The 22,144-nt window shown below is 40.8% G+C and overlaps 1 protein-coding gene across 4 annotated transcripts in view; it reads left to right on the top strand.

Annotated features, from left to right (window-relative positions):
- LOC126253630 (DDB1- and CUL4-associated factor 11-like) overlaps positions 1-22,144 on the top strand; it is a 129,721-nt gene that overhangs the window by 30,333 nt on the left and 77,244 nt on the right. For 2 of the 4 annotated variants that reach the window (XM_049955123.1, XM_049955142.1), the window contains 2 exons: positions 20,710-20,818; positions 20,897-20,998. In XM_049955123.1, the coding sequence (XP_049811080.1) occupies positions 20,710-20,818; positions 20,897-20,998 (211 nt within the window). Of the gene's footprint in view, positions 1-20,691; positions 20,819-20,896; positions 20,999-22,144 lie in introns of all 4 variants that reach the window. The other 2 variants (XM_049955115.1, XM_049955133.1) reach the window with 1 other exon arrangement.

The following is a 22,144-nucleotide window of genomic DNA, read 5'->3' as shown; positions in this document are numbered from 1 at the left end:
AACACAAATGGGCTACACACTTACCGTGTTCGACTTTCAACAAAAGCTTATTTTAACAAAATTAAAAATGGGTGCAGAACGACTGTGTCCAAAATGCCAAGAAACAGTAAGATATTACGCAAGTGAACTGTATCGACATCCAGTCTTGTCATAAAAAGCTAGAATGTCATTAATACCACAAAAATGTAGATATTATGGATACTAGACTAATACATTGTATTATGGGTCATAGATTAATACATCAATGATATGGAGTAATAAAATGCAGGTTTGTATCTTGCTACCCCGTTTGATAGAACTTTTGACAATAAATGTAGATGTGGTAATGAATCAAATGCCGTCCATAAATCAAGAAATATTACATCTACCTGACTGTCTTGATCCAAAGCTTTCAGTGTGTCCTGTGAGAAAAGTGAGAGTTGGGTTTCACATGACCAGTGTTTTTGGAGTTGTTGCTGGTTGGCACTGAGGAGGTCATTCTGTTCAAGATACTTCATTATATTTGAGCTCAGAATACATTCTAAAAGTCTATAACAAGTCTATGTCAAGGGTATTAGATGGTAATTTTGTGGATCACTTCTACTAACCGTCTTGTAACTGGGTGTGACCTGTGCGTTCTTCCACGTACTGGGCATGGTTTTTTGTGTGAAAGATCAATGATTGAGCATAGTTAAAAGAGGGCTCAATCCCAAATTCAGTATGGAATCTGATAGGGATTCCATCTTGCCCTGGAGCTTTGTTCAATTTGAATGATTTCAGCTGTTTTTCAATAGCATTGACACTAATACTTATTTCACTCATCTATTCAGTGGTACAAGGATTAAATTGGAGCAATACTTGTAGGTTTTCCCTTGTAAAATAGGATTTGAAAAAGTTATGCATTCCCTTGATGGTAAGGGGAAAATCTTCCTCTGTTGCTCTCAAAGCACCTACTTCGGGAGCATGGCTTCCCCCCCTCCCCAAACCCAGTGGACATCGGTCTCCTCCTTCCTGCCGGAGAAGCAACAGCTTCCTCCGGCTCTTCTCATGCAGAAGGGGTCCCTTGGGCCCCTCTTTTCCAAGGTCTCCACTAATGCAATGGCGGACACTCGCCAGTGGCTCAAGGAGCCAAAACCTGCTGGACAAAGAGCTTTACGGTCCTCCTCCGTGCCTGAAGCTGCTTCAGAGAAATCTTCCCAGCAAGCCCCTAAAGAGAAGTGAGAGAGCAAGCGAGCTAAGAAGTCTGCTAAGAAACAGGCCCCAACACCACCACTCCTATCAGTTCTGCATCTGAGGATGCAGTGAAAATCCTAGTGTCCCCTGCGGACCTGTATCTCACTAATGCCTCATCCACCATAGAAATGGCTACAAATACTCAATCGGCGGCAGCAGGTGACCCTGAGGCATAACCTGCCTCCTTGTACGCTTCAAGCCTTGCCAGCCTCAGGATAATGCCATCCTCCAGTGGAATTGCGGCGGTTTTTTCCACCAACTTGCTGAGCTATGGCAACTGTTAAGCTTTACACCTGCTTTCTGCATTGCCCTCAAGGAAACCTGGTTCCTGGCAATGCGGACCCCTGCCCTTCGTGGCTAAGGGATATTACAGGAGCTGTAGCAATTATAATAGTATGTCAGGTGGAGTTAGCGTCTGTGTCCTCAACTCAGTATGCAGTGAACCTGTGCTCCTTCAAACCCCTCTTGAAGCTGTGGCTGTCAGGATAAGAACAAGCAGGAAATAACTGTCTGCAATGTATGTCTTCCTCCAGATGGTGCAGTACCCCTGAACGCATTGGCTGCACTGATTGAACAACTCCCGAAACCTTTCCTACTTTTGGGAGATTTTAATGCTCGTAGCCCCATGTGGGGTGGCACAGTTCTTACTAACAGAGGCAGAGATGTTGAAAGTTTACTGTCACAACTCGACCTCTGCCTCTAAAATACTGGGGCCGCCACACATTTCAGTGTGGCACATGGCACATATTCGGCCATTGATCTCTCGGTTTTCAGTCCTGGCCTTCTCCCATCTATCTACTGGAGAGCACATGAGGACCTGTGTGGTAGTGACTACTTCTCCATCTTCCTGTCACTGCCTGGCGTCAGGCCCCTGGACGCCTGCCCAGATGGGCTTTAAACAAGGTGGACTGGGAAACTTTCACCTCTACTGTCACCGTTGAATCTCCTCCACATGGTAACATTGATGTGGTGGTTGAGCAGGTAACTATAAAGATTGTTTCTGTGGTGGAAAACACAATCCCTCGATCTTTAGGGTGCCCCCGGTGAAAGACTGTCCCTTGGTGGTCGCTGGAAGTCACTGAGGCAATTAAGGAGCGTTGGCAAGCTCTACAGTGGCATAAGTGGCACCCTTCCCTTGGAGCACCTCATAGCCTTTAAACGGCTCCGTGCCCGCGTTCGCCAGCATATCAACAGGCGGAAACAGGATTGTTGGGAGAGGTACGTGTCGACCATTAGGTGCCATATGTCAACTTCCTAAGTCTGGGCAAATATCAAACGAGTTTTTGGGTACCAGATCCCAACAGGTGTTCCTGGTATTAACATAAATGGCGTGTTACCTACTGATGCAAACGCGATTGCAAAGCACTTTGCTGAGCACTATTCTCACACCTCTGTGTTGGAGAATTACCCCACAGTCTTTCGCACTCTCAAACAGCAGATGGAAGAGAAACTCCTCTCATTCACTACACACCACAGTGAACCCTATAACACCCATTTACAGAATGGGAGCTCCTCAGTGCCCTTGCACATTGGCCCGACACAGCTCCTGGGCCCAATCGGATCCACAGTCAGATGATTAAACATCTCTCATCTGACTACAAGTAACATCTCCTCGTGATCTTCAACCGGATCTGGTGTGATGGTGTCTTTCCATCGCACTGGCAGGAGAGCCCCATCATACCAGTGCTCAAACGTGGCAAAAACCCACTTTATGTTGATAGCTATCGGCCCATCAGCCTCGCTAACGTTCTTTGTAAGCTGCTGGAACGTGTGGTATGTTGGTGATTGGGTTGGATCCGGGAGTGATGTGGCCTACTTGCTCCGTGCTAGGGTGGCTTCCACCTGGGTTGCTCTACCGCTGATAATCTTGTGTCCCTCGAGTCTGCCATCAGAACAGCCTTTTACAGATGCCAACACCTGTTGCCGTCTTTTTTTATTTACGAAAAGTGTATGACACCACTTGGCAACATCATATACTTGGCACATTATATGAGTGGGGTACCCGAGGCCCGCTTCAGATTTTTATCCAGAATTTCCCGTTGCTTCCTACTTTCCGTGTCCAAGTTGGTGCCTCCCATAGTTCCCCCTATATCCAGGAGAAGGGGGTCCCGCAGAGCTCTGTATTGAGTATGTCTCTATTTATAGTGGCCATTAACGGTCTAGCAGCAGCTGTAGGGCCGTCCATCTCATCCTCTCTGTATGCAGACGACTCCTGCATTTTGTACTGCTCCACCAGTAGTGGTGTTGCTGAGCGACGCCTACAGGGAGCCATCTACGAGATGCAGTCATGGGCTCTAGCACACAGTTTCCAGTTTTTGGCTGCAAAGTCATGTGTTATGCACTTCTGTCAGCGTCATGTTGTTCATGCGGAACCAGAACTTTACCTTACTGACGATCACCTCACAGTAATGGTGACATATCGATTTTTAGAACTGGTTTTCGACGCCAGATTGACTTGGCTTCCTCGCCTTAGTTAGCTTAAGCAGAAGTGCTGGCAGCACCTCAATGCCCTCTGCTGCCTGAGTAACACCAACTGGGGTGCAGATCACTCTACGCTGCTGCAGCTATACAGAGTCCTTGTTCAATCCCGCCTTGACTATGGGAGTCTGGTTTATGGTTTGGCGGCTCCCTCAGTGTTGCATTTACTCAACCCAGGGCGCCACTGTGGTGTTCGACTAGTAACAGGAGCTGTTAGGACGAGTTCGGTGATAAGCGTCCTTGCAGAGGCTGGAGTTCCTCCATTGCAGGTCAGGTGTGCACAACTGCTTGCCAGTTACGTTTCACACGTTCGTAGTTCTCCTGCGCATGCAAATTACTGTCTCCTTTTCCCACCCATGGCGGTTCATCTCCCTTATCAGAGGCCCAGTTCAGGGCTTATAATTGCAGTTTGCATCCAATCCGTTCTATCTGAACTGGAGTCCTTGCCTTCATCACCTATACTCAAGGTCCAATTGCGTACACTTCCATGGTGTACACCTAGGCTGCGGCTTCGCCTGGACCTTTCACATGGCTCGAAGGACTCAGTTCACCCCGCAGCTCTCCGCTGTCACTTCATCTCGATTCTTGACATGTACCAAGGCCATGAAGTGATTTACACTGACGGCTTGATGGCTGATGGTCACGTCAGCTTTGCATACGTCCATGGAGGACATATTGAACAGCATTCCTTGCCCAATGGCTGCAATGTTTTCACTGCAGAGCTGGTGGCTGTATCTCTTGCTCTTTAGCACATCTGTTCACGCTCTGGGGAGTCGTTTCTTCTGTGTACTGACTCCTGGAGCAGCCTACCCTCATAATCCTTTGGTAGCGACCATCCAGGAGTCCATATATGCCCTGGAATGGTCCGGTCGTTCAGTGGTGTTTGTGTGGACCCAAGGACACGTTGGAATGCCAGGCAACGAACTTGCTGACAGGCTGGCCAAACAGGCTGCACGAAAACCGCTTATGGAGATTGACATTCCAATAACTGACCTACATTCATTTTTACGTTGCCAGGTTTTTCGGCGTTGGGAAACGTAATGTCATAGTCTCAGTATGCACAACAAACTTCGTGCCATTAAGCAGACTACGAATGTGTGGCAGTCCTCCACGCGGGCCTATCATAGGGGCTTTGTGGTTCTCTGCTGGCTCCGCATTGGCCACTCTTGGGCGACCGTTGGCTACCTGCTGCGTCGTGAAGACCCACCTCAGTGTCGATGCAGTGCCCGGTTGAGAGTGGCCCATATTCTGGTGCACTGTCCCACTTTGACTGCCCTGCGACGAAATCTTCGGTTACTGGACTCGTTGCCGCTAATTTTATCTGACACTGCCTCATCAGCCGATTTAGTTTTCGTTTTATTCGTGAGAGTGGGTTTTATCATTTGATCTAAATTTTAGCACATGTCCTTTGTCCCTCTATGTCCTCTACCCTAGAGCTTTTAGGGTGGAGGTTTTAATGTGTTACAGAGTGGCTGGCTTCTCCTTTTTATTCTCATGCACAGCCAGCCATGGTAACCTGTTGTGTCGTTTTAATTTCTTCTACCTGTTTTTTGCGTTTCTGTGGTTTTCTACTCCCCTTTTTTCCATTTAAGTGTTTGTTGTCCTTCTGTCGTTCTTTTCGGTCTTGCTTGTTTCATTCTCACCCTTGTGGCATTGTTTTATTCGGAACAAGGGACCGATGATCTAGCTGTTTGGTCTCCCCCCTCCCACACACACACACACACACACACACACACACACACTTTTAAATCAACCAACAGTGATGTTTCTCATAACAGAGCTTGAAGTCAAGAAGACAATACAGAAATTAGAAAACAAGCCCGCAAGCATAGATGAGGTTCCAGTCTCTATTCTGAAGAAGTGCAGAGACAGCATACAGACTCCCTTAACAGACATAATAAAAGTGTTCTTTAGTTCGGGTATTTTTCCAGAATACTTAAAGCAGGCATGAGTTGTGCCCATACCGAAGAAAGATAAGCCAGAGAGTATAGAAAGCAAGCTGATTTCACTACTGTCAGCCTTTTCAAAATAATTAAATCAGTCATGGAATGTGTTACGTGAATAAAAATAATCACCTTAAACAAGCACATTTTCTCTTCTGAAGAGGTACAGTACTGGCCATAAGAGTTTACAAAAGTGCTACTTGAAGCTCGCAACAAGGATGGCTTTGTTACAGGCATTTTCTTAGACTTCTCCAATGTTTGTGACCGTGTTAATCATAAAATACTATTAAACAAACTAGAAACATTGGCTATAGGAGAACAGCAAATGAGTAGTTTCAGTCTTTCCTGAAAAATGGGTGCAAAGGATAGAGTTCACACATCTGCCAGTGATAAATTGTTAGTGAAACAGTTGTCAGTCAGGAAACATGTAATACAATGGAAACTCTGGGTTGGAACATAAACAGCATACGAGAAGATAGATTGCTACTCACTGTAAAAATGACACATATAGTTGCAGACAGGCATCATTAAAAGACACTTGCACATAAGCTTTCAGCCATAGCCTGTGCCAGAAAAAGAAAAGAGAGAAACATACCATTCATTCACACAAGTACATCTCACGCACACATGACTGCTTGTGTGAATGAATGGCGTGTTTCTCTTTCTTTTTCTGACAAAGGCTGTGGCTGAAAACTTAAGTGTAAGTATCTTTTAATTGTGCCTGTCTTCAACTAAACTTGTCATCTTGACCGAAAGTAGCAATCTATCTTTTCCTACATCATTGTAAGAAACATATAGAAATAAGTGTGACTCACACTAGTGTATTGAGCCCAATTCTGTTCTTAATGTGTAACAGTAACTTTCTAGGATGTATAAGACATGGAGAAAAGTTGTCTTTGCTGATGACAGCAACATCACAGTTACTGATAAAACACTTGAAGTCGGACGTCATCTGCCAGCGTGTGTAGTGCCAACAGTAAAATTCGGAAGCGGTGGTGTTATGGTGTGGTCGTGTTTTTCATGGAGGGGACTTGCACCCCTTGTTTTGCGTATCACTATCACAGCACAGGCCTACATTGATGTTTTAAGCACCTTCTTGCTATCGGCATGTACTTTGGCACAAAGAAGGAAAACAGCTCTTGCTTTGAGCATAGATATCTTAAACCTATAGATTGTGTAGCAGACACGAAGTTTCAAGGGATGAACAGCGATTGTCAAGTAAAATGGAAAGAACACACAATGATGCCATGAAAAGAATATTGTCAACAAGTTATGCTTTTGTTTCTAGCAGCAGTTTAACGACCAATGTGTTGTGGCGACATACTGCTCCTACACATGCTTAGTTCTTATGTATGGGATTCTTTTCTGGTGATCAAAGGCACGAAACATAACACATTTCAGTAAATACTACAAAGTTCTTGCAACAGCAGACATATACTCTCAAGCTTATGACAACTTCCTCTATCGTCATCGTCAGTAGATTTCAGTAGGCCATTGGGTGCTTTATTTAGTTGGTCAAAGTATTTCCGGGAGACATCACAGAGTTGGAGAACTTCTGTATGCTGGCAGAGATTATGTTGGTGTCTGTGACAGTAGAACATTGGTAGTAATGCTGGTTTTGATAGATGGTGGATAACTCATCTGATTTCTCTGTTGCCTTTCAGCATCAAATGCCTGTTTGTGTGCCCCTAACTGTACAGCCACTGTCTTGGTTAAAGTTGTTCATACACATTCTGATCTCTGTGGTTTCTTTGATGACAGAATTCCAATGGGTAGATGCATGAGATAATCTGGCATTTCGTCAAACATAATCATTCCAGAAATACCAAGGCCAGCACTTTATTACAGGGCGCAGCATCTGTTTACTTTTTGTGGGTGGCCCAAAAAGTATCGAATACCATGTCTACCCAGGACTCTGCCTATTTTTATTTGTTGCCGTTCCCAAAAAAGGAAGGAATGCCATCGGCTGATCATCTTCTGATGATTGAGTGTCTCTGCATTTTTGTTTCTAGAGATGGCCAACTTAATATCTCAGCTGCTACAGTCCTCTTTCTGGAACAAGTTTCTTAGATATCTGATCTCGTAATCCACATGTTTCTTGTCACAAGCAATTGTAGCATTTTGTATCAGCATATTTAAAACTGCTTTCATTTGGGCTGGATAATGAATGCTTTGTGCTCTGGGATATAGGTCAGTATATGTTAGCTACTGGTAAACAGAGTGCCCTAATTGCGCTCTGATTTTTGTTCAAGTAGAACCTCTAAAAATGGAAATTTTCTGTATCACTCCATCCCAGCTACTGAAGAATTCAGGCCTACCAGACAATGTAATAAAGAATCTGTGAACACAGTCTCTAGGCTCTGGAGGCTTTATGGTTTGCCCAAAATCCACGAATTGTGGTCCATTGTGATCTATTGTTAATGCTATAGGTTCTCCAACTTACAAGCTAGTGAAGGCCAAACAAGAGCCGTATGTTGATCCGTGTGAACATCATATTAAAAAACTATCAAATGTTTGTGAATATAATTAAACTAATCAGAATGAATCCAGACAAAATTATGACCAATTTAGATATGGTGTCTTTGTTCGCAAAATCCCCTGTGCAAATAAGAGGGTGCGTCAAATGAAAACCTTAAATTTGTGATAACAAATCAAAATTTCGTGCTGTTATCTTGTAAGTTGGTAAGTGTGCTACAAACAGCGTGCAGAATGGCCTGTAGGTGGCAGCATAGTGCAGATGCGCACATACTGTCGCAGTATCAGTATAAAGATGGCCGTCCCACTTGGGACTTGCACCAGGGAAGAACAGCGTTGTGTTGTTCAGTTTTTGCGTAGTGAAGATGTGAAACCTATTGAAATTCATCGACGAATGAAGGTTCAGTACGGTAATGCATGTTTATCACAGCAGCAAGTCTACGAATTGAGTAGGAAGTTTGCAAATGGTGTGACTTCAGTGGAAGATGCTCCTCGTCCAGGTCAGGCACAATGAGTTATGACTCCACAGAACATTGCAGCAGTTGAAGCCATAGTGAAGGAAAACCGCCGAGTGACACTGAATGACATTTCAGCATGTTTACGGATTAGTCATGGGTCAGCACACGACATTGTGCATGATGTGCTCCAGTTTCACGAAGTGTCTGCAAGATGGGTGCCATGGTAGCTGACTCCTGAAATGAGAGAACGACGTGTTGATGCTTGTGAAGAACTACTTCGGCGCTTTGAACGAGAATGTGATTGCTTCCTTGCAAGAATCGTTACTGGGGACGAGACCTGGGTTCACTTCCACCAACCGGAAGAAGAGAGCGAGCAAGGAATGGCGGCATTCCTCATCACCAAAACCAAAGAAGTTTCGAACAGAACCATCAGCTGGGAAGGTTATACTGACTCTATTTTGGGACAAAAAAGGCGTCATTTTGGAGCATTACATGCCTAGAGGGACCACTGTCACTGGTGCATCATACACAGATCTCCTAAAAAATCATCTGCGGCCTGAAATCAAATCAAAGCTACATGGATTGCTGTCAGCAGGTGTCCTTTTGCAACATGACAATGCAAGGCCCCACCCTGCGCATACAACAGTTGCAACAATCACAGACCTACATTTTGAGTGTCTTCCTCATCCACCATACTCACCAGACCTTGCCCCAAGTGATTTCCATATGTTTGGCCCACTCAAAGACGCACTGGGAGGAAAGAAGTTCCGTTTTGATGAAGAGGTTTGCCACGCTCTGCGTGAGTGGTTGTGTGGACTACCAAAATAATTTTTTTCTAAAGGAATTTATGCACTTTGTAAGCACTGGAGGACTATTGAGCGTGGGGGAGATTACTTTGAAAAGTGATACAGCTTTGTACCACTTCTGCACAATAAATAATATTTAAAAAAAAAAAATATTTGAAGTTTTCATTTGACTCATCCTCGTATATTACAGTATTAGCAGACCATTTTCCTCCCAAGACTATCAAACTATTTGGCCATGCTGTGGTGACCCCATACTTTTTGTATAGTGGTAAATTTTATGGAATGACTGCCAGAATAGCCATGAGTTCTCCATTGCCTCCAGTAGTGGCTAATTTTTTAGTGGAACATTTCAAAAAATGTAATAAATTCAACTCTAAATCCATTTTGCTTCTTTCCTAAGATGATGACGCCTCTATGATCTGGCCACATGGGATATAATTCTTTAATCTGTTATGTGATCACATGAATAGTATGCACCCAAATATCAAGTTCACTGTTGAGATGGAGAGAGAAGGAAGCTTATAATTTTTAGATGGTCTACATGAACATCAGATGGATGACTAGGGTCCTCCGTTTACTGGAAGCCAATGCTGACTGAGCTATATCTTAACGCACAAAGCTTTCATCACCTAGCCCAAAAGAAATCATTTTTAAATACACTGATACATTGAGGTAAAACTGTCTTTAATAACAAACACCTGAATTATGAGGTCGATAACTTAGAAATGCATTCTGGAAGAAGGCCTGTAGAGACCAATATATTGAGTTACCTGTCTCTAAGAAGCAAAAAAACCCAGAGCTACTCAATCACCAGAAGACATCAGCCTATACCTCTCCTTCCCCTCTTCAGAAGTGCAACAAGTAACATAAGCAGAGTACTGGGCAGACATATGATATTCAATCCATTTTCAAAACAGTTTGTGTAATTTATGAAATATCTGTTGAGTGTAGTAGTTATGGTCAATATGGACAGTTTCAGAACACAGAGCACTGATGCCACACTAAATATCACACTTTTGACAAATCCGTTGTTGTGAACACAGCCTCATAAACAAACATAAGATTATGTTTGATGAAATTGTAATATTATCCCACGCATCTTCCTGCTAGGATTCTGTCGTCAAAGAAGCCATTGAGATCATGTAACAACATATTTAACTTGGACAGTGGCTGCTTTATTAGTGGTACACAGAATCTGACACTTGATGTTGAAAAGCAACACAGAAATCAGCTGAGTCATCCACTGTCTAATGAAATCAGCCTCACTGCCAAGGTCTCGTAGACATCTGCATAATCTCTGGTAGCATATGAAAGTTCCATTATTTTGCGATGTCTCCATGACATAATCCAACAAACTAAATAAAGTATCTTGCAGCCCTTCGAAATTAGGACATTGAAAATGGGGGATGTTGTCAAAAGCTTGAGATTAAACACATATGTGATGTGACAAGAACTCTGTGAAGCACTTATTTAAGAATGGGAAGAAATGAACAACACACTTCACACAATTTCACTGGCAATATAAAAATACAAAATGTCATGTACCTTATGAAACTCACAAAACTGCCGTGTTACATTACTGAAGTCAAAGCATAAAAGGGATGCCACATGTATGCACATCTTGATAAAAAACTCAGTTGATAAAATCCGCATAGTTGTTAAAATGCACACAGTTGATAAAATCCTTGTACCATCCATGCATATCTAAATATGACTCTCTCAAGCTTGGCACACAGGCCTACACTGCCATGAAATGTTAGCATAGAGGCGGCAGATCTGGTGTAAAGTTACCTATCTCACCAGTGGATGGAATATGTAGTACAAGCTAAATGATCACATGCTTAGGGTACATCCCATGAATAGCGGTGCACCAAAACTAAAGGTGGATTTTTCAAAGTGCCAGATGTAATAATTAGGACTGTCACCTGACCATACATATAAAATTACCATGGGCTTATGCTCTTATTAAATGTGTGCTTGTTGACAGTGAGAAAACGACAATAATAATTACAAAAAAATTAAAAAATAACCTAGATCTTTAATTAACAAAACAACATGATGTAAAAAGAAAATAGCACTGGTGCGACTGGGAATGTTAGACCGGCCAGTCCTGGTAGGATCCCTTGAAGTTACATCTGCAATCCATGAAGGTAGATAATGATAAAATTTCCTGCCTCATCCCTTAGCCATAATACTAAATATGGACCTTGGACTCAGCTCAGCTACTCAGTTTTCATCGTTGCTATTTGCATAAATGCTCCCATTTACGCTACTTCTCGACACACAGCTCGGATTACAGACATTCTGTACGCACTGTGTGACTGATTCACATATGCACTATTGTTATCCATGTAGACATCTACATTGCTTTTTATAGTATGGATAATTTTGATTTTCTCTGTAATAGGCACCTCACACCCGATAAGGCTTGTATATGAATTAGGTGATTTTGAAGTGAGCTCTGCCCCATGTGGTTTTTGTGTAGCCCTTCTTTACACGAGTCACCCTTTGCAAGACCCCCACTAGGACTGGCTGATATAGCATTCACACTTGCATCAATGCAGTTTTCTTTTTATGTCGTGTTGCTTTGTTAATACAATATCTAGGTTATTTTTTTAATGTTTTCTTGATTCATTACTGTTGTCTTCTCACTACCAGTAGGCACACAGTACTTAAATACAACAGATTTTATATGGAGCATAACCCCATGATAATTTTATATGTATGGTCCTAATTGATATACTGGGCACTATGGCAAATCCAAGTTTATTTCTGGTGCACTGGTTTTCATTGGTTGTAACCACAGCATGTGAACATTTAGCTTGCACTACATACACCATCCACTGCCGAGATATGTAACTTTCTACCAGATTCTGGCAGCATATTGCTGTGCAGTGAGCATAGGAGAGTCCCGTTCACTGCTGATATGCATGGATGGTACGAGGATTGTGTCAACTGTGTGCATTTTACTAAACGGGTTTTCATCAAGATATGTATACGTGCTGCCCCCCCTACCTCCCCCCCCCATGAACCATGGACCTTGCCGTTGGTGGGGAGGCTTGCGTGCCTCAGCGATACAGATGGCTGTACCGTAGGTGCAACCACAACGGAGGGGTATCTGTGGAGAGACCAAACAAACGTGTGGTTCCTGAAGAGGGGCAGCAGCCTTTTCAGTAGTTGCAGGGGCAACAGTCTGGATGATTGACTGATCTGGCCTTGTAACACTAACCAAAACAGCCTTGCTGTGGTGGTACTGCAAACGGCTGAAAGCAAGGGGAAACAACAGCCGTAATTTTTCCCGAGGGCATGCAGCTTTAATGTATGGTTAAATGATGGCGTCCTCTTGGGTAAAATATTCCGGAGGTAAAATAGTCCCCCATTCGGATCTCCGGGCGGGGACTCCTCAAGAGGACGTCATTATCAGGAAAAATAAAACTGCCGTTTCATGGATCGGAGCGTGGAATGTCAGAACCCTAAATCGGGCTGGTAGGTTAGAAAATTTAAAAAGGGAAATGGATAGGTTAAATTTATAGTGGGAATTAGTGAAGTTCGGTGGCAGGAGGAACAAGACTTTTGGTCAGGTGAATACAGGGTTATAAACACAAAATCAAATAGGGGTAATGCAAGAGTAGGTTTAATAATGAATAAAAAAAAGGAGTGCGGGTAAGCTACTACAAACAGCATAGTGAACGCATTATTGTGGCCAAGATAGACACGAAGCCCATGCCTACTACAGTAGTACAAGTTTATATGCCAACTAGCTCTGCAGATGATGAAGAAATTGATGAAATGTATAATGAGATAAAAGAAATTATTCAGATAGTGAAGGGAGATGAAAATTTAATAGTCATGGGTGACTGGAATTCGAGAGTAGGAAAAGGGAGAGAAGGAAACATAGTAGGTGAATGTGGATTGGGGCTAAGAAATGAAAGAGGAAGCCACCTGGTATAGTTTTGCACAGATCATAACTTAATCATAGCTAACACTTGGTTCAAGAATCATAAAAGAAGGTTGTGTACATGGGTGAATCCTGGAGATACTAGAAGGTATCAGATAGATTATGTAATGGTAAGACAGAGATTTAGGAACCAGGTTTTAAATTGTAAGACATTTCCAGGGGCAGATGTGGACTCTGACCACAATCTATTGGTTATGAACTGTAGATTAAAACTGAAGAAACTGCAAAAAGGTGGGAAATTGAGGAGATGGGACCTGGATAAACTGAAAGAACCAGAGGTTGTAGAGAGTTTCAGGGAGAGCATAAGGGAACAATTAACAGGAATGGGGGAAAGAAGTACAGTAGAAGAAGAATGGGTAGCTCTGAGGGATGAAGTAGTGAAGGCAGCAGGGGATCAAGTAGGTAAATAGACAAGGGCTAGTAGAAATCCTTGGGTAACAGAATAAATATTGAATTTAATTGATGAAAGGAGAAAATATAAAAATTCAATAAATGAAGCAGGCAAAAAGGAATACAAACGTCTCAAAAATGAGATTGACAGGAAGTGCAAAATGGCTAAGCAGGGATGGCTAGAGGACAAATGTAAGGATGTAGAGGCATATCTCACTAGGGGTAAGATAGATACTGCCTACAGGAAAATTAGAGAGACCTTTGGAGAAAAGAGAACCATTTGTATGAATATCAAGAGCTCAAATGGAAACCCAGTTCTCAGCAAAGAAGGGAAAGCAGGAAGGTGGAAGAAGTATATAGAGGGTCTATACAAGAGCGATGTACTTGAGGACAATATTATGGAAATGGAAGAGGATGTAGATGAAGAAGAAATGGGAGATATGATACTGCGTGAAGAGTTTGACAGAGCACTGAAAGACCTGAGTCAAAACAAGGCCCCGGGAATAGACAACATTCCATTAGAACTACTGATGTCCTTGGGAGAGCCAGTCCTGACAAAATTCTAACATCTGGTGAGCAAGATGTATGAGACAGGCGAAATACTCTCAGACTTCAGGATGAATATAGTAATTCCAATCCCAAAGAAAGGAGGTGTTGACAGATATGTAAATTACCGAACTATCAGTTTAATAAGTCACAGCTGCAAAATACTAACTTGAATTCTTTACAGACGAATTGAAAAACTGGTAGAAACCGACTTCAGGGAAGATCAGTTTTGATTCTGTAGAAATATTGGAACATGTGAGGCAATGCGGACCTTACAACTTATCTTAGAAGAAAGATTAAGGAAAGGCAAACCTATGTTTCTAGCATTTGTAGACCTAGAGAAAGCTTTTGACAACGTTGACTGGAATACTCTTTCAAATTCTGAAGGTGGCAGGGGTAAAATACAGGGAGCGAAAGGCTATTTACAATCTGTACAGAAACCAGATGGCAGTTATGAGTCAAGGGGCATGAAAGGGAAGCAGTGGTTGGGAAGGGAGTGAGACAGGACTGTAGTCTTTCCCCGATGTTATTCAATCTGTATATTGAGCAAGCAGTGAAGGAAACAAAAGAAAAATTCAGAGTAGGTATTAAATTTCCATGGAGAAGAGATAAAAACTTTGAGGTTCGCCGATGACATTGTAATTCTATCAGAGACAGCAAAGGACTTGGAAGAGCAGTTGAACGGAATGGACAGTGTCTTGAAAGGAGGATATAAGATGAACATCCACAAAAGCAATACGTGGATAATGGAATGTAGTTGAATTAAGTCGGGTGATGCTGAGGGAATGAGAGTAAGAAATTAGACACTTAAAGTAGTAAAGGAGTTTTGCTATTTGGGGAGCAAAATAACTGATGATGGTCGAAGTAGAGAAGATATAAAATGTAGACTGGCAATGGCAAGGAAAGCGTTTCTGAAGAAGAGAAATTTGTTAACATCGAGTATTGATTTAAGTGTCAGGAAGTCGTTTCTGAAAGTATTTGTATGGAGTGTAGCCATGTATGGAAGTGAAACATGGACGTTAAATAGTTTAGACAAGAAGAGAATAGAAGCTTTCAAAATGTGGTGCTACAGAAGAATGCTGAAGATTAGATGGGTAGATCACGTAACTAATGATGAAGTATTGTATAGAATTGGGGATAAGAGGATTTTGTGGTACAACTTGACAAAAAGAAGGGACTGGTTAGTAGGACATGTTCTGAGGCATCAAGGGATCACAAATTTAGCTTTGGAGGGCAGCGTGGAGGGTAAAAATCGTAGAGGGAGACAAAGAGATGAATACACTAAGCAGATGCAGAAGGATGTAGGTTGCAGTAAGTACTGGGAGATGAAGAAGCTTGCACAGGATAGAGTAGCATGGAGAGCTGCATCAAACCAGTCTCAGGACTGAAGACAACAACAACAACAACAACAACAACAACAACAACAACAACAACATGTATACGTGTGGACTGCCTTTTATACTTTGAGTTCATGTAATGTAACATGGCAATTTTATAATGAGTTCCATTAGGTATATGAAATTTTGTGTTTCATGTGATTTTTGAAATTAATTGCAGCACCCTCCCTCTTCCCTTCATTATCTTCATGTTTTCATCTTAGATCAAATCACAGCAGCATAGGGCTGTTGAAACTAGTCATCTCAGAACAATAAAAGTTTTTACACTGGAACTGTGGCATTCGAAGTGTGTTCATTTCCAATCACATAGATCATCCCACACCACATCATACCGTATGGAGAATGTTGACGTGAATAACTACACTGTCATGGACACAGATTTTATAAGAGTAATAACTGAAAGTAGTAGTTGGGCTCATTATAAAGAACCATTTTAAAGGAGTAGTATACATACTGCACCAAGTGAGTACACCTATAAGTCTGTTGTACATATCAGTGAATACATTAAAAAGTATTTCACTAATGGTTGTATACTAATAATGGCACAAGAACAAGTTTGGACTTGCATTTACCAAAGGATAAACAAATAAAAAACTCAAAACATCATTTTCTACCACGGAATAATATTGTATAACAATTTGCCCAATGGGATGAAAATGTTACTAACAGACATGTGTAGTAGAACATTGATCAACCATCACTTTTGAGACAAGGATGCAGATGGAACACAAAGTGTTTGATAATCACAGGAGAATTAAACCCATCATTTACAGAGCTCCAAACTGTGTACTAAATCAAAATTAAGTTTTGAAAGTACATTTCTAATAACGAGAAAGGAAAACTGAAAATTTTATACACTGAAAATCTATTTAAAAGTGTCGAATGCCTTTTTTCCCCCCAATCTTGACTTTGTGGCTGCGTCATGCCACTTCTTTGCCCACAATATGTGCACAGCTGTAGTGGTTGACTCTTGTTTCAAATATTTGAGTGTTGAGGGCAGTCTCCAGTGCAGTCTCCTTTGCTGTAGAGTGACTGATCTTTTGGTCCTCTTCCTTTTCTTCACCATCTGATTTCTCTTGCTCACACTATACTTTAGCAAAACAAGATCAATGATCTGTTTATCTTGAAATTTCTTCATCGGTAACAGCAGTGACATCACCTTCTGTTAACCATTCCTCTACATTAGCATGCTGGATATAATTCGGTAGAGTCTGCAAATCAGTCACTAAATCAGGAGTGGCTATCTCTTTAGTTTCTGGAAGTTCTTGCTCTTGGGTTAGGCTAGGCTAGGCCAAGCTTCCTTCCACAATTTTTTTGTTGAGTGATTTTCGTAAGTTCTTCCCTAGAGTGAGCAACAGTATAAATTGCATCTTTTATATTGGAGCTTTTTTTTTTCCTTCAAGATGATCACAACCCTCTGCCGTTTTCTATAACAAAGCACTGTTGTATTTATTTCCTCCTGTAATGTCATTTTAACCAATCAGTAACTCCCTAGCCTGTTGGCTGGATTACTGAAGTCATGTGGAGGGACAAAAACATAGCTTTTATGTTATCTTGTTGAAGTTCAGACTCAGAAGGGTGGCTTGGAGTTTTGTCCAGCAATAAAGTGGTGTGGTGTGGTAGGGTTTTGATTTAAAGAATTTTTTATCAGCCAGAACAAATGCATCAAAAACCATTCTTTAAACAAGTTACCATTCATCCAAGCATTATTATTTTCTCTTAGCTTCTTGGTTTCTCAGATTTGCCAATTACAAACAATTGCAGTTTATAGTCACTACTTGCATTGCTGCATGTTGCTTGCTCAGCCTGTTCTTTGTTAGTTTCATGCTGGCAACTGTTTCATTCTTTGAGGCAAGGGTCTTTTGAGGGAGCATTTTGTCACTTAGCCCAGTCCTGTCAATGTTGTATAATTGATCAGTTACCAGTTTGTTTTCTGACTATTTTTTCAAATTTTTCAACGAACTCCCTACATGCATCAACATCAACAGAAGGTTCTCCACCTGAAATACCAAATTGCCTTACACCTGATGATTTTTCCACTGGCGACGCCAACCTTGCTTGGAATTAGTCTTCCTTAACCCTCAGCTTGTGATGCAACTGAATAGCTTTTTCTTTTATGATAGGGCCTGAAAGTGCCCCCCCTCCTCGTACGTCTTTCCAGACACAGCATCACCCAAGCATGCTGTTCGACATGGAGTGCAAACAATTGGTTGGACACATGGTCAGATAATCCAAGGGGTGGGTTAATCAAAGGTTGAATAATGGAGGTTCTGCTGTACTTAAAAAGGCAGCTAAAAATGCACTTCATAAATAACACACACTACACGGTTAAAGATTAGGACTCAGGGTAGGGTTCATAACCAAAGGCGAGCATTAAAACATCTGTTGCATTTCTGTTCATAATCACAAAGTGAAGCTGTCACAAGCAAATGCACCAAGAGCTATAGTGCATGATAGGAACATCTTGTCAGTCTCCTGAACTAAACATCTCAGTCATCAAGGGGGATACAGTCTCATTTTCCCAGATAGATTACAGGAAGGACATAGAGACATCCATGTTCATAGTCGTGGAATTCCCGGTGTCCATAGTGTGTGCAGTGCACAACTTCATATTCGGGAGGATGGAGTTTGACCTGCCCAGCTATCTGGATTTAGGGTTTTTGTGATTTTCCTTCATAATTTCAGGTAGACAGGATTGTTCCTTCAGCAAAGCAACGGATGGCCACCTGTGTTATCCTCATAAACATTCTTAAGTACTCTGTGTGTATGTATTTTGGTGCTATTTATTTTCATTGTATTATAGTAACAGATCTTAAATCACTGTGAAATAATCCCTGGATTATGCATAGTAAAGCAATGTGATTTTTAAAGAATCTTTAGATTGATGTCAGCTTTCCATTTTCTGATAACAATAGATACTGCATATGCAGGGTGCATATTTTTACAGGAGAATAATGCTGGTCAAAATTTGTGAAAAGGGTGACCTGTAAACATATGTCTGGAAACAAATATTTGTTGAGTTTGATGCAATTCTATCCTATGATGGCCCTCTTTCTAATCACACTACTGGGGATGCTTAATGTGCTTATCATTCATTCTTAAACATCATTCACCCAACCTCTAAGAATCACATAACTAATCTCTAAATAAAACACAACCTGGGAACTGGGTATTTTCAACATTCTGTGTTACAGTCCATTGGCAAAACTTGTAATGTGGCATGGCTTTGTGGCCTGAAAGAAATTGCACATGTTGTTAGTAATATGGATAAAGTAACTGCTCATCTAGTGAACATGCATTAATGAATATTGGGCAATCCGGAGATAGGGTTTCCATGGTTTTTGTGATCTATATAAAGAAAAATGTAAATGTTTTTTGTTAAAAATCTTACATCTCTGGAAATTCTTCAGCAATTGCTTTTAAATTTTGATACAACTTTCTGTGCAAAAAAACCTGTTTTTTATGTGCCTATTTTTTATAATATATATATATGGTCTTTAAATATGTCTGCTTGTGTCTGTATGTGTGGATGGATATGTGTATGTGTGCGAGTGTATACCTGTCCTTTTTTCCCCCTAAGGTAAGTCTTTCCGCTCCCGGGATTGGAATGACTCCTTATCCTCTCCCTTAAAACCCACATCCTTTCGTCTTTCCCTCTCCTTCCCCTCTTTCCTGATGAGGCAACAGTTTGTTGCGAAAGCTTGAATTTTGTGTGTATATTTGTGCTTGTTTGTGTGTCTATCGACCTGCCAGCGCTTTTGTTAGGGGAAACATTTTACCAAAGATCTTGAAAAGTTCTTGGCCTATTTACTTCAAATGTTTACACTATAACATTCAGACTGACATTAGGTTGTATATACTTTTAAATATATATAATATCTAAATATATATGGTATATATAAATGGAAAACATGGTTACCAGAAATCGCGCGCGCGCGCACACACACACACACACACACACACACACACACACACACACACACACACACAATATGTTGCTTTGTTTTCTTCCTTCCAGATGGTCTTCACAGAAAACAGGAAAGATATATTTCTGGCTTATGGGCATGCGGTTAGAGAACTGCTACAGAATATGAATTTGCAACAACAATAAAACAAGGCGCAAGGTCAAAGGGAGGGAGGAGCTGGACAGACATGTGAGGAGAAATGGAAGTACAGAACAGAAAGGAGGAGATCGACAGAGACAGGGGGAGAAGGAGATTAGGACTTACTTGCATACTCGTGTGTTACAAAGTGTGCATTCTCTTTTCCATTTAAGAAGACTGAGCCACAGCAGTGCGTAGCTGGGTACAACTAGTTACTTAATACAAATGCATTGATGGTTCTTTTGGAAAGGGTACTCTGATCTACTTTCCCACTCTCATTGAATCTGAGCTTGTGCTTCATCTCAAATGATGTCGTTCTCAGCAGACACTGCATACCTATTTTCCTGTTTGCTGTGGGCTTGAACAAGTCATTACATTATTATGACGATCGCATTGAGGTAGTGAATGTTTAGGAAACTGGTTTACTTTCTAAATAAAGCATGTTTTTGTCATTCCAACTTTCTCATGTTCATTTCATAATAAATCAGTTTGTGGTAGGACATAATTATGTTATACTTTGTTCTGTACAGGGCCATGTACTTTTATTATTTTCTGTTCATGAAATAGTGCCAATATTGTCAATAAAAATTAAGTTTAAATTCTGTTTAAAAATGAGATAACCTTAAAGAAAGGAAGTGAGTTGTATAAACAAACAACTGTTGTGTTGGTTTGGATTAAATTTTATATTTCATAATTTTGTGCAACTTATAATCCTTTACTTCTCTACATTTCTTAGTTTCTTAGGCATTAAGTAATATTGTTCAGTGTTTCAGTTTCATGTTGATTAAAAAAAAGAGGAAAGTGATCCATTAACAGTAGATATACACACATAGTCGTACATGTAGTTATGTTGCTTCTTAAGGTTAGATTTCGTTGTACAATGAAAATGTTTAAGATCAAGTCATGCATACTATTTAATTCTTAGAGTCCGTGTGTTCCACAGCGGCCAAGTGCACATCATCTCTTCTGAACAGGACGACAGTGATGATGAATTTGTTGCTGCTGCGACTCCTCCAAGGATAGATCCAGATCCCAACACAAAAAATTTAGATGTAAGTATATGCACTCATTTGGATATTATGTTCACTTTTTCTGCCTGGATGTTTTACTGAACCTTGATTTCATTTCAGAAAAGCGAGTTTAGTCTGACTACAAGACAGTCATGTGGCCTATTACATTCCATTGGGAGGAAGCGGCCGATTTCTGTTACTGCCATGATAAATGCAAGAGAGGTAAGGAGAATAGATACTCTGCGAAAGTTATTAACTCAGATATAAAAGACTTTACAAAAAACTTTTCTATTAGTTGAAGAAAATCTTAATTCTTTAATCTAATCCATTATATTTTTATAGTATTTTTATTCTTGCTGTCTCATTTTTTAGTTGAGTCTTAGCCTGCTAAATCTATTTAATTTTCTTTGTTATCCTCTTACGGATAACTAGCTGTGACTGAGTGCAATGTTCTGTGGTGAAATTCTTTGTATTTAATAGTAAATGGAGATAATAGTTAAAAATAACAGTGTGTTGGTAGTAGCAGTAGTAGTATTAGCAGCAGCAGCAGCAGCAGGTGGTGGTGGTGGTGGTGGGTGACACATGATCACCACGTGTACACTGCCTGTATGTTCACCACGTCAGTTATGTATGTGCTTGTACTAATAAATCGGGGTCAGTCCATACCAAGTGGTCCAGCACTGGTTGCTTGACCATCTCAGAAAAAAATTTATATTTGGTGAGTGGATCCCCCAATGTTTAGTAGCCACAAAAATATTTTTTTAAAAAAATTATTGTGTATTATTTTGAAATGGCAGCCATATTTGTTCCAGGCCGCATGTGTTTCGTTGTATTTGCAAGCATCTACATTTTTTACAATTATTCAGTAGTGGATTGTCGTAAGCCTTTCAGATAAAATGCATTTAGTTCAGCACATGAACCCAAATTAACATCATTATCACTTAGCTGAATGTATTCTTTAATATATTTGTAATAGTTCAAAGTTATCAGCCACAAATTAAAAAAAAAAACTCAATTTTTGAACAGTAGTTTCCCAAAGAAAGATTAATTTCTCAGTTTTAATACTTTTTCTGCTATTACACTGTTTAGTATAGTTACTTTTTATAGAGTATCAGTGGCGAGCAGCTTACACTTAAAAAAATACACTATTTTAAAAAATGTATTTTTTTAACTTTTCCATTTTGTAGCCTGCAATATCTTTGTTGAAGGACCAAATAAAAATCTGAAAATTTCACACTTATTAGACCTTTATGATATCAAACTTCAGTATAAATTTCAACTTTGAGATTCAATTGGAAGTTACGGAAAAAAGATTACAATCACAAGTCAAAAATACGTTTTTTAACATTTGCGATATCTGGTAGGCTA

This window comes from Schistocerca nitens, chromosome 1, assembly GCF_023898315.1.
Source record: "Schistocerca nitens isolate TAMUIC-IGC-003100 chromosome 1, iqSchNite1.1, whole genome shotgun sequence".
NCBI classification, from domain to species: Eukaryota; Metazoa; Arthropoda; class Insecta; order Orthoptera; family Acrididae; genus Schistocerca; species Schistocerca nitens.
This window is presented reverse-complemented; position numbering and strand designations above follow the sequence as displayed.